Source organism: Bombina bombina, chromosome 1, assembly GCF_027579735.1.
Source record: "Bombina bombina isolate aBomBom1 chromosome 1, aBomBom1.pri, whole genome shotgun sequence".
NCBI lineage: Eukaryota > Metazoa > Chordata > Amphibia > Anura > Bombinatoridae > Bombina > Bombina bombina.
Window position 1 is genome coordinate 1,559,572,888 of NC_069499.1, and position 13,512 is coordinate 1,559,586,399.

Consider the following 13,512-nt stretch of genomic DNA (forward strand, 5'->3'; position numbering starts at 1 on the left):
ATTTTTTTCCAACAACTGATACCAAGAGAACAAAGTCCATTTAAAAACAGGAGTGACTTTAAAAGTGCCTTAAAAATTACCTGCTCTTTCTGAATCATGCACCTTTAATTTTGGCTACCCTTTAATAACTGCTCAGTAATTAAATATATGTATTAGGAAATATAAGTATAGCACTATAAAATCAGTTCTAGTGACCTACTAGGGGATAGATTATAGGTTAGTAAATAAATATTGCACACAAATAATAACACACAGAAGTACAGCTTGCAAAATATTTTATTAGAAATGATACGTTAAAATAGAAATATCTCTGCTATTTGTGAGATTGCCAGCGCCATGTCTACAGAATAACAAGCACGTTCATATACTTCATACGTCTCTACTGACCCCAGTACCTTGCTGGTTGGGGTCCAGGTTGCTGGTGGGGCGTTGTTACATTTAAATATGTAATCCACAGTCATCTTGCAAACAAATTGCTTTCTACAGCCAATAAATCTGTGCTAAGTGAGTAACATTCTATATAAAGGAATTAGAAAAATGCTCTAGAGATTACACATCAAAAATAGATTTATATACAATAAAGCATTATTACTACAGGGTATCAGCAAATGATTATGTACATTTTATCACTTTGGTGGAAAATTATCATTATAGATCATTGGGTAATAACAAAAAAAAAGTACTAATCCACTCAATGCTAAAGATAAAACAATGTAACTTATTATTAATAAGATTTGTGGCCCAGCTATATAAATAAATTTGTGGCCCAGCTATATAAATAAATTTGTGGCCCAGCTATATAAAACTGGATATTCGGTGAGGTTCATTAAACCTTTCTCTGACAGACGTGTTTGAGCAATGAGTTCCCAGGTTCTCTATTAGCAGAAGAGATATTTATTTGCATATCATGAAGGTTAAGCTATGTTTCAAATATTCCTTTGGGACCTGAAAATGATAAATTAATCTATTGGTTCCTCTGTTTAAATACACAACATAACCTCCTATGGCTGAGACAACGCTCTACTGGTAATCAGCTTCATATGTCCCAAAAGTCATTTGATGTCCCCTAAAAAGGTGCCTCAGAATCTTCACCCTCATTTGAGACTGTTACATGTTGTACAGTTTGAGTTGCTCCAGAACTTCCACGTCAGACATCTCTCCAAATGTGTCCTCTTTGTTCTCCATCAATTTGAAGATGGCTCCCAGTTGTTCTCGCTTCACCCTGGAAAGAAGAAACACATTGTATCTTGCCCCCTGCCTGATAAGGCTATGTAGCCCCCCTCCAACCATGAGAGCATGCAAAATAATAACCAAAAGCACTGGTATCTGGTCAGCAAGGATACTGGCCTCGCCCACTTCAAAGATTCATCTGAAGCCCTCAATCCATGTTTTGAGACACTGTGTTAATCAATATGCTCCACCCACAGGGTTTTCATTTTAAAGAACCACAAGGGCCAGGTTTGCCTCTATAATATCAGAACCCAAAGCTCTTTGAAAGGACACAAAAAGAACCTGAAATAAGTTTCTAAAACTCTTCAGGGGATGTAAAAGAAATGGCATACGGTTTAACTAAAAATAATAATCAGTGAAGCGCTTCAGAGGATGCAAGTTTAAAGAGTTAATTGATATCAGGTGGTGAGGGACAGTATTACTAGTGCAGCACTAGAGGCAAACAGAAGCTAAATATCAGAATGTATAAAAAGAGCAAATCTGTTTGGAAGAAGTTGGGGTAAAAAAATATATAATAATAAATATAAAAAGTAAGGTAAATAACAGATATACATCTGGTTAAAGTTAACAGTCAGGGGAGGAGCTATTGGGAATAATAATGGGAAAGTGCAGTAAGGGGAGGGGCTATAGTTAACAATTATTTGTGCAGTTGGGCGAGGAGCTTAAGTGAGCAGTTATGGATAAAGTGCAGTTAGGGAGGCGCTATAGTGAGCAGTTATGGATAAAGTGCAGTTAGGGAGACGCTATAGTGAGCAGTAATGGATAAAGTGCAGTTAGGGAGGCGCTATAGTGAGCAGTTATGGATAAAGTGCAGTTAGGGAGGCGCTATAGTGAGCAGCTATGGATAAAGTGCAGTTAGGGAGGCGCTATAGTGAGCAGTTATGGATAAAGTGCAGTTAGGGAGACGCTATAGTGAGTAGTAATGGATAAAGTGCAGTTAGGGAGGCGCTATAGTGAGCAGTTATGGTAAAGTGCAGTTAGGGAGGAGCTATAGTGAGCAGTTATGGTAAAGTGCAGTTAGGGAGACGCTATAGTGAGCAGTTAGGGATAAAATGCAGTTAGGGAGGTGCTATAGTGAGCAGTTATGGATAAAGTGCAGTTAGGGAGGAGCTATAGTGAGCAGTTATGGTAAAGTGCAGTTAGGGAGGCGCTATAGTGAGCAGTTATGGATAAAATGCAGTTAGAGAGGCGCTATAGTGAGCAGTTATGGATAAAGTGCAGTTAGGGAGGCGCTATAGTAAGCAGTTATGGATAAAATGCAGTTAGAGAGGCGCTATAGTGAGCAGTTATGGATAAAGTGCAGTTAGGGAGGCGCTATAGTAAGCAGTTATGGATAAAGTGCAGTTAGGGAGGCGCTATAGTGAGCAGTTATGGATAAAGTGCAGTTAGGGAGGCGCTATAGTGAGCAGTTATGGATAAAGTGCAGTTAGGGAGGCGCTATAGTGAGCAGTTATGGATAAAGTGCAGTTAGGGAGGCGCTATAGTGAGCAGTTATGGATAAAGTGCAGTTAGGGAGGCGCTATAGTGAGCAGTTATGGATAAAATGCAGTTAGAGAGGCGCTATAGTGAGCAGTTATGGATAAAGTGCAGTTAGGGAGGCGCTATAGTGAGCAGTTATGGATAAAGTGCAGTTAGGGAGGCGCTATAGTGAGCAGTTATGGATAAAGTGCAGTTAGGGAGGCGCTATAGTGAGCAGTTATGGATAAAGTGCAGTTAGGGAGGCGCTATAGTGAGCAGTTATGGATAAAGTGCAGTTAGGGAGGCGCTATAGTGAGCAGTTATGGATAAAGTGCAGTTAGGGAGGCGCTATAGTGAGCAGTTATGGATAAAGTGCAGTTAGGGAGGCGCTATAGTGAGCAGTTATGGATAAAGTGCAGTTAGGGAGGCGCTATAGTGAGCAGTTATGGATAAAGTGCAGTTAGGGAGGCGCTATAGTGAGCAGTTATGGATAAAGTGCAGTTAGGGAGGCGCTATAGTGAGCAGTTATGGATAACGTGCAGTTATGGAGGCCAAAAGGCCACATTAAAAAAAAAAGTCCTCAGCTCATCTCCCTGGTGTGGAATGAGACACATTGAAAGAAAGAGAATAATAACTTAACCCTCTGATCATTATGTGTCGGCTTCCTAACTTATTAGACACTAGGCATAAAGGGACACTACACACATTTCTTGCACCTCCCATTTTGAAGCCTATGTTACACTGCAGGTATCTGAAGGAGAGTTACTGCACGTCAGTCAACAGGAATGTAGTGAAAGATAGGTTTCCACATGGCGGGCGGCGCCCATTACTAGAGAGAGGGGAAAAAAACCTTAATACTAGGGTTATAAAATGTATATAGGGCTAGATTACAAGTGGAGAGCTAAATTATTGCATGCCCAAAAACGGGAAAATTTGCTCGTTTGCGGGTGCACGATAATTAATCAGCCATTAAGCGGCTGGTTACTGCTACCGCAAGCTTGCGGTAGCAATTAGAGCTTATTAAATGAATCAGAGATCAGATCTCTGGTTAATTTTACAAATATGGCCCAAATGCCCCCAAAATACGGTCTAGTATAGTCTATTAAAAAATAAAGATGGCAGCATCTTTATTTTTTAATAAAATTACTGCACTAGGCAGTAATTTGGGGTTAAAGTTGGCGGCAGTGAGGTGTTAGAGAGAAAAAAAAACGGCACTGAAATTTCCCTTTACATTGCGGTCTATGGGAACTGTGTGTTCCTTATAAATATATATATTTAACACATAAAAATATATATATAGCTAAGCATATACGTATATATTTAAATTTGCTGCCATCTCTGCCCTACTTACCCCCTACGCTGCGCTGAGGTTCTGATGCCGTCTCCGATGGCATCAGAACGAGGCTCCCATAGGAGCCTATGGAAGTTCTATCTTGTGAGCGCAATGCTTTCCAGCTGACAACTTGTAATACCAACGCACATTATCGTGCACTGGTATTACACAGTGGATCGCAAATATCTCTTTCAGAAAAGCAATATTTAGCGCTCCACTTGTAGTCTGGCCCTTAGTGTTTAATGGTCCTTTTAAGTATTAAAGAGGAAAGACGTCTGTCTTTGTCGTGTCCATGAAACTAATCTGTACATCCACAAGACCAATTATACTAAGAGGAGCACTTCCTCTTTTAAATGAGAGCTCATATGATCATTTCGATATCACAGGTCAAACCATGAATGTCAGTGTCTTAAAAACAAGATTTAATGAAAACTAAAAGGCTCCTGACACTTCTCTTTTAACTAAGAGGTAATGTGGCATATATGGCGAGCCAATGACAAGAGGCATATGTGTGTAGCCACCAATTGACAGCTAGCTCCCAGTAGTGCACTGCTGCTGAGGATGTGTACATATGCTTTTAAACAAAGGATACCAAGAGAACAGTAAATTCAAGTGATATGCTCTATATTTATAATGCGTTTGATTTTGAATTTCATGTCTCTTAAAGAGACAGTAATGTCAACACAGCTTTAATATATATTTTATCTGCTGGTATCCTAAGAGCAGCAACGCACCACTGGGTTCCGGCTGAACATATTGTGTGAGCCAATGACAAAAGGTATATATGTGCAGCCACCAATCAGCCGCTAGCTCTTAGTAGTGCATTGCTGCTCCTGTGTTTACCTAGGTATGCTATTTAACAAAGCATACCAAGAGAACAAAGCAAATTTGATAAAAGAACTAAATTAGAAAGTTGTTTAAAGCACATCCTCTATTTGAATCATAAATGTTGAATTTTGACTTTTATGTCCCATTAAAGGGACAGTCTACACCAGAATTTGTATTGTTTAAAAAGATAGATAATCCCTTTATTACCCATTCCCCAGTTTTGTATAATCAACAGTTATAATGACACACATGAACTAACACCCTCTAGTGGTGAAAAACTGTCAAAATGCATTCAGATAAGAGGAGGTCTTCAAGGTCTAAAAAAGTTGCATATGAATCTCCTAGGTTTAGCTTTCAACTAAGAATACCAAGAGAACAAAACAAAATTGGTGATAAAAGTAAATTGGAAAGTTGTTTAAAATTACATTCTCTATCTGAATCATGAAGGTTTATTTTGGACTTGACTGTCTGAAAATTGTGGGGGTTTTCTTCATGCTTGATCTGTGTAGGAGCTAATTTAGATCTGTTCCTAACTGGCAAAAGGAGATAGGATGCTTTTTAAAACATTTATTTTTAAGAGCTCTTTAGAAAACAGAATTTATGTTTACCTGATAAATTACTTTCTCCAACGGTGTGTCCGGTCCACGGCGTCATCCTTACTTGTGGGATATTCTCTTCCCCAACAGGAAATGGCAAAGAGCCCAGCAAAGCTGGTCACATGATCCCTCCTAGGCTCCGCCTACCCCAGTCATTCGACCGACGTTAAGGAGGAATATTTGCATAGGAGAAACCATATGATACCGTGGTGACTGTAGTTAAAGAAAATAAATTATCAGACCTGATTAAAAAACCAGGGCGGGCCGTGGACCGGACACACCGTTGGAGAAAGTAATTTATCAGGTAAACATAAATTCTGTTTTCTCCAACATAGGTGTGTCCGGTCCACGGCGTCATCCTTACTTGTGGGAAACAATACCAAAGCTTTAGGACACGGATGAAGGGAGGGAGCAAATCAGGTCACCTAAATGGAAGGCACCACGGCTTGCAAAACCTTTCTCCCAAAAATAGCCTCAGAAGAAGCAAAAGTATCAAACTTGTAAAATTTAGTAAAAGTGTGCAGTGAAGACCAAGTCGCTGCCTTACATATCTGATCAACAGAAGCCTCGTTCTTGAAGGCCCATGTGGAAGCCACAGCCCTAGTGGAATGAGCTGTGATTCTTTCAGGAGGCTGCCGTCCGGCAGTCTCATAAGCCAATCTGATGATGCTTTTAATCCAAAAAGAGAGAGAGGTAGAAGTTGCTTTTTGACCTCTCCTTTTACCAGAATAAACAACAAACAAGGAAGATGTTTGTCTAAAATCCTTTGTAGCATCTAAATAGAATTTTAGAGCACGAACAACATCCAAATTGTGCAACAAACGTTCCTTCTTTGAAACTGGATTCGGACACAAAGAAGGCACGACTATCTCCTGGTTAATGTTTTTGTTAGAAACAACTTTCGGAAGAAAACCAGGTTTAGTACGTAAAACCACCTTATCTGCATGGAACACCAGATAAGGAGGAGAACACTGCAGAGCAGATAATTCTGAAACTCTTCTAGCAGAAGAAATTGCAACCAAAAACAAAACTTTCCAAGATAATAACTTAATATCAACGGAATGTAAGGGTTCAAACGGAACCCCCTGAAGAACTGAAAGAACTAAGTTGAGACTCCAAGGAGGAGTCAAAGGTTTGTAAACAGGCTTGATTCTAACCAGAGCCTGAACAAAGGCTTGAACATCTGGCACAGCTGCCAGTTTTTGTGAAGTAACACAGACAAGGCAGAAATCTGTCCCTTCAAGGAACTTGCAGATAATCCTTTCTCCAATCCTTCTTGAAGAAAGGATAGAATCTTAGGAATCTTTACCTTGTCCCAAGGGAATCCTTTAGATTCACACCAACAGATATATTTTTTCCATATTTTGTGGTAAATTTTTCTAGTTACAGGCTTTCTGGCCTGAACAAGAGTATCAATAACAGAATCTGAGAACCCTCGTTTTGATAAGATCAAGCGTTCAATCTCCAAGCAGTCAGCTGGAGTGAGACCAGATTCGGATGTTCGAACGGACCTTGAACAAGAAGGTCTCGTCTCAAAGGTAGCTTCCATGGTGGAGCCGATGACATATTCACCAGATCTGCATACCAAGTCCTGCGTGGCCACGCAGGAGCTATCAAGATCACTGACGCCCTCTCCTGATTGATCCTGGCTACCAGCCTGGGGATGAGAGGAAACGGCGGGAATACATAAGCTAGTTTGAAGGTCCAAGGTGCTACTAGTGCATCTACTAGAGTCGCCTTGGGATCCCTGGATCTGGACCCGTAGCAAGGAACCTTGAAGTTCTGACGAGAGGCCATCAGATCCATGTCTGGAATGCCCCACAGTTGAGTAATTTGGGCAAAGATTTCCGGATGGAGTTCTCACTCCCCCGGATGTAATGTCTGACGACTCAGAAAATCCGCTTCCCAATTTTCCACTCCTGGGATGTGGATTGCAGACAGGTGGCAGGAGTGAGTCTCCGCCCATTGAATGATTTTGGTCACTTCTTCCATCGCCAGGGAACTCCTTGTTCCCCCCCGATGGTTGATGTACGCAACAGTCGTCATGTTGTCTGATTGAAACCGTATGAACTTGGCCTTTGCTAGCTGAGGCCAAGCCTTGAGAGCATTGAATATCGCTCTCAGTTCCAGAATATTTATTGGTAGAAGAGATTCTTCCCGAGACCAAAGACCCTGAGCTTTCAGGGATCCCCAGACCGCGCCCCAGCCCATCAGACTGGCGTCGGTCGTGACAATGACCCACTCTGGACTGCGGAAGGTCATCCCTTGTGACAGGTTGTCCAGGGACAGCCACCAACGGAGTGAGTCTCTGGTCCTCTGATTTACTTGTATCTTCGGAGACAAGTCTGTATAGTCCCTATTCCACTGACTGAGCATGCACAGTTGTAATGGTCTTAGATGAATGCGCGCAAAAGGAACTATGTCCATTGCCGCTACCATCAAACCTATTACTTCCATGCACTGCGCTATGGAAGGAAGAGGAACGGAATGAAGTGTTTGACAAGAGTTTAGAAGTTTTGTTTTTCTGGCCTCTGTCAGAAAAATCCTCATTTCTAAGGAGTCTATTATTGTTCCCAAGAAGGGAACCCTTGTCGACGGAGATAGAGAACTCTTTTCCACGTTCACTTTCCATCCGTGAGATCTGAGAAAGGCCAGGACTATGTCCGTGTGAGCCTTTGCTTGAGGAAGGGACGACGCTTGAATCAGAATGTCGTCCAAGTAAGGTACTACTGCAATGCCCCTTGGTCTTAGCACCGCTAGAAGGGACCCTAGTACCTTTGTGAAAATCCTTGGAGCAGTGGCTAATCCGAAAGGAAGCGCCACGAACTGGTAATGCTTGTCCAGGAATGCGAACCTTAGGAACCGATGATGTTCCTTGTGGATAGGAATATGTAGATACGCATCCTTTAAATCCACCGTGGTCATGAATTGACCTTCCTGGATGGAAGGAAGAATTGTTCGAATGGTTTCCATTTTGAAGGATGGAACCTTGAGAAACTTGTTTAAGATCTTGAGATCTAAGATTGGTCTGAACGTTCCCTCTTTTTTGGGAACTATGAACAGATTGGAGTAGAACCCCATCCCTTGTTCTCCTAATGGAACAGGATGAATCACTCCCATTTTTAACAGGTCTTCTACACAATGTAAGAATGCCTGTCTCTTTATGTGGTCTGAAGACAATTGAGACCTGTGGAACCTCCCCCTTGGGGGAAGCCCCTTGAATTCCAGAAGAGAACCTTGGGAGACTATTTCTATCGCCCAAGGATCCAGAACATCTCTTGCCCAAGCCTGAGCGAAGAGAGAGAGTCTGCCCCCCACCAGATCCGGTCCCGGATCGGGGGCCAACATTTCATGCTGTCTTGGTAGCAGTGGCAGGTTTCTTGGCCTGCTTTCCCTTGTTCCAGCCTTGCATTGGTCTCCAGGCTGGCTTGGCTTGAGAAGTATTACCCTCTTGCTTAGAGGACGTAGCACTTGGGGCTGGTCCGTTTCTACGAAAGGGACGAAAATTAGGTTTATTTTTGGCCTTGAAAGACCTATCCTGAGGAAGGGCGTGGCCCTTACCCCCAGTGATATCAGAGATAATCTCTTTCAAGTCAGTGCCAAACAGCGTTTTCCCCTTGAAAGGAATGTTAAGGAGTTTGTTCTTGGAAGACGCATCCGCTGACCAAGATTTCAACCAAAGCGCTCTACGCGCCACAATAGCAAACCCAGAATTCTTCGCCGCTAACCTAGCCAATTGCAAAGTGGCGTCTAGGGTGAAAGAATTAGCCAATTTGAGAGCACGGATTCTGTCCATAATCTCCTCATAAGGAGGAGAATCACTATCGATCGCCTTTACTAGCTCATCGAACCAGAAACCCGCGGCTGTAGTGACAGGGACAATGCATGAAATTGGTTGTAGAAGGTAACCTTGCTGAACAAACATCTTTTTAAGCAAACCTTCTAATTTTTTATCCATAGGATCTTTGAAAGCACAACTATCTTCTATGGGTATAGTGGTGCGTTTGTTTAAAGTAGAAACCGCTCCCTCGACCTTGGGGACAGTCTGCCATAAGTCCTTTCTAGGGTCGACCATAGGAAACAATTTTTTAAATATGGGGGGAGGGACGAAAGGTATACCGGGCCTTTCCCATTCTTTATTTACAATGTCCGCCACCCGCTTGGGTATAGGAAAAGCTTCTGGGAGCCCCGGGACCTCTAGGAACTTGTCCATTTTACATAGTTTCTCTGGGATGATCAAATTCTCACAATCATCCAGAGTGGATAATACCTCCTTAAGCAGAGCGCGGAGATGTTCCAACTTAAATTTAAATGTAATCACATCGGGTTCAGCTTGTTGAGAAATTTTCCCTGAATCTGAAATTTCTCCCTCAGACAAAACCTCCCTGGCCCCCTCAGACTGGTGTAGGGGCATTTCAGAACCATTATCATCAGCGTCCTCATGCTCTTCAGTATCTAAAACAGAGCAGTCGCGCTTACGCTGATAAGTGGGCATTTTGGCTAAAATGTTTTTGATAGAATTATCCATTACAGCCGTTAATTGTTGCATAGTAAGGAGTATTGGCGCGCTAGATGTACTAGGGGCCTCCTGAGTGGGCAAGACTCGTGTAGACGAAGGAGGGAATGATGCAGTACCATGCTTACTCCCCTCACTTGAGGAATCATCTTGGGCATCATTTTCAATGTCACATAAATCACATTTATTTAAATGAGAAGGAACCTTGGCTTCCCCACATTCAGAACACAGTCTATCTGGTAGTTCAGACATGTTAAACAGGCATAAACTTGATAACAAAGTACAAAAAACGTTTTAAAATAAAACCGTTACTGTCACTTTAAATTTTAAACTGAACACACTTTATTACTGCAATTGCGAAAAAGTATGAAGGAATTGTTCAAAATTCACCAAAATTTCACCACAGTGTCTTAAAGCCTTAAAAGTATTGCACACCAAATTTGGAAGCTTTAACCCTTAAAATAACGGAACCGGAGCCGTTTTTAACTTTAACCCCTTTACAGTCCCTGGTATCTGCTTTGCTGAGACCCAACCAAGCCCAAAGGGGAATACGATACCAAATGACGCCTTCAGAAAGTCTTTTCTATGTATCAGAGCTCCTCACACATGCGACTGCATGTCATGCTTCTCAAAAACAAGTGCGCCATACCGGCGCGAAAATGAGGCTCTGCCTATGATTAGGGAAAGCCCCTAGAGAATAAGGTGTCTAAAACAGTGCCTGCCGATATTATTTAACAAAAATACCCAGATTAAATGATTCCTCAAGGCTAAATATGTGTAATGTATGAATCGATTTAGCCCAGAAAATGTCTACAGTCTTAATAAGCCCTTGTGAAGCCCTTATTTACTGTCTGAATAAAAATGGCTTACCGGATCCCATAGGGAAAATGACAGCTTCCAGCATTACATCGTCTTGTTAGAATGTGTCATACCTCAAGCAGCAAAAGACTGCTCACTGTTCCCCCAACTGAAGTTAATTCCTCTCAACAGTCCTGTGTGGAACAGCCATGGATTTTAGTAACGGTTGCTAAAATCATTTTCCTCATACAAACAGAAATCTTCATCTCTTTTCTGTTTCAGAGTAAATAGTACATACCAGCACTATTTTAAAATAACAAACTCTTGATTGAATAATAAAAACTACAGTTAAACACTAAAAAACTCTAAGCCATCTCCGTGGAGATGTTGCCTGTACAACGGCAAAGAGAATGACTGGGGTAGGCGGAGCCTAGGAGGGATCATGTGACCAGCTTTGCTGGGCTCTTTGCCATTTCCTGTTGGGGAAGAGAATATCCCACAAGTAAGGATGACGCCGTGGACCGGACACACCTATGTTGGAGAAATACAGTGTTTCATTTCTTATAAATATTACGCCCATAAACTGACTTGTAACATCCGAGCAGTCATATCGCCAATTATCAATCACAGCAAAAACAAGTTCACTCCAAACTAGCGTTACAACCTCCAGCCCATAGAGCCACACTGCAGTCTGAAAAGTCATTGCAGAAAGATTTTATTTCCCGTCCCTGCAACATCAGTTACAGAGAATACACAGAATATATTAAATATGAATATAAGGCGAGATTTGCATAGTTTTACACTGGATTCCACATCTCCAGTCTGGCATACAAAGGGTGAAATGGCTCTAAAAGCATCAAATACTGTATAAAACCCAGGATACCGGCCCTGGCGCTCCTGGATAAGCCTGCGCCCTGGGCTAGCTGGGGCCCTCCCTTAGCGCCCTATAATTACAAATATTAATAGCGCTACAAACAGAAAGTGCAGCGTTCATATTCTTTTGTACGATTTATATATCCATTATTATCTGTCCCTCTATATCTACAATTTCTGCCTTACAAACACAGCTAAGTTCATGAAATAAGCCGACAGGTTTCTGACAACTTAGAAGAATTGTCCTTCTGGAAAAGCAATAATGTTCATCTTATTTCATTGGGGGGAGGGGGGATCTAGGAGAGATTTGGTCATTTCAGGAATATTTTCTTTAGCTGGACATTAAGGGCAACTTCATAACATCTTCACGTCTGCAGAGAAAGAAAGAGGGAAAATAACTGGTGTCAAATTAATTTGGTAATTTAAACAATTGCATGATTTCATGATTCAGATAGGGCGTGCAATTTTAAACAACTTTATCTTTGATCATCAAATTTGCTTTGCTCTTGTGGTATTCTTTGTTGAAAGCTAAACCTAGGTAGGCTCAAACTGATTTCTAAACTGTTAAAGGTCGATTCTTATCTCAATGCATGTTGACAGTTTTCCACAGTTAGACAGCGCTAGTTCATGTGTGCCATATAGATAAACATTGTGCTCACTCCTGTGGAGTTATGAGTCAGCACTGAATGGCTAAAATGCAAGTCTGACAAAAGAACTGAGATAAGGGGGCAGTTTGCAGAGGCTTAGATACAAGGTAATTACAGAGGTAAAAAGTGTATTAATATAACAGGGTTGGTTCTACAAAACTGAGGAATGGGTAATAAAGGGATTATCTATCTTTTTAAACAATAATTCTGGAGTAGATTGTCCCTTTAGCTTAAATATACCTTATGGAAGTTTTAGTTAGGGAACAGATTAAACTGCTGCATAATTATCTAAACCTAATTGTCTTTGTTGTATCAAATGCAAAAAATATATTCAAAACCCCTCTGCTCAGGTGAGATGATCTAAAGTTATCCCCCAGCACTGTGAGATCCCTAGAGATATTTTTCAAAAGGCAGATTTTCTTTACTTCTCCAAGTGGTGTTCCCTGCATTTCTGTATGTGAAGGAGAGACAAGCCCAGTGCACTATAGCACTGCATGACATGAGAGTTCTGCTGCATTTACACTTTGTGCTTTTTATTTTATATCACTTTACACTTAAAGGGACAGTTTACTCAAAAATGTTCTCCCCTTTAATTTGTTCCCAATGATCCACTTTACCTGCTGGAGTGTATTAAATTGTTCACAAGTATTTCCATTACCCTTATATTGGCATTTGAAATAGATTATTTAGCCTGGGATATCCCCACCTATCCTGAAAGATTTTGGCCTCAAGGCCAAGCTGTATTAACACAGCCAGTAGAAGAAATTACACTCCCAGTGGGTTATAGAAGAGATAAGGTACTAAAATGGTAATGTTATTACATTTAAACTTTACAGTTTCTATTTTGTGTTTTATTTTGTATCCAGCAGTGTATTTAGGATTGTGATTTTTCAAATTCTGATTATACCTTCACAGTTTCTGTGTATCTTTAACAAGTTAGGCTCATACTTTGTGTGTATATATATATATATATATAGTTGAAAAATTAGATTACAATTTCTCAGAGAGCGTCATTACTTTCAATGGACCAGATAATCAAACATTCTCTAGTTTGGAGAGAGACTATAGTGCTGACATCACAGGGGAAGAATTTACTGAATTTTCTAAGAAAAGGGGAGGAACCTGGAACTCCCAGAGAGATGAGAGATGCCTTCCATAGAAAGCAATGAAGCGCTCTGGAATACAAAATTTCACATGAAAAAAATAGGGTAACTGGAGAACCCCTGGGGCTGA

General features: G+C 41.1%; 1 protein-coding gene across 4 annotated transcripts in view; it reads right to left on the reverse strand.

The window, feature by feature from the left end:
- Nucleotides 1–258: 258 nt before the first annotated feature.
- Nucleotides 259–13,512, reverse strand: part of MXRA7 (matrix remodeling associated 7) — a 110,706-nt gene continuing 97,452 nt past the window's right edge. For 2 of the 4 annotated variants that reach the window (XM_053709520.1, XM_053709528.1), the window contains one exon: nucleotides 11,458–12,003. In XM_053709520.1, the coding sequence (XP_053565495.1) occupies nucleotides 11,964–12,003 (40 nt within the window). In that variant the 3' untranslated portion in view covers nucleotides 11,458–11,963. Of the gene's footprint in view, nucleotides 1,223–11,457; nucleotides 12,004–13,512 lie in introns of those variants that run through there. The other 2 variants (XM_053709511.1, XM_053709535.1) reach the window with 2 other exon arrangements.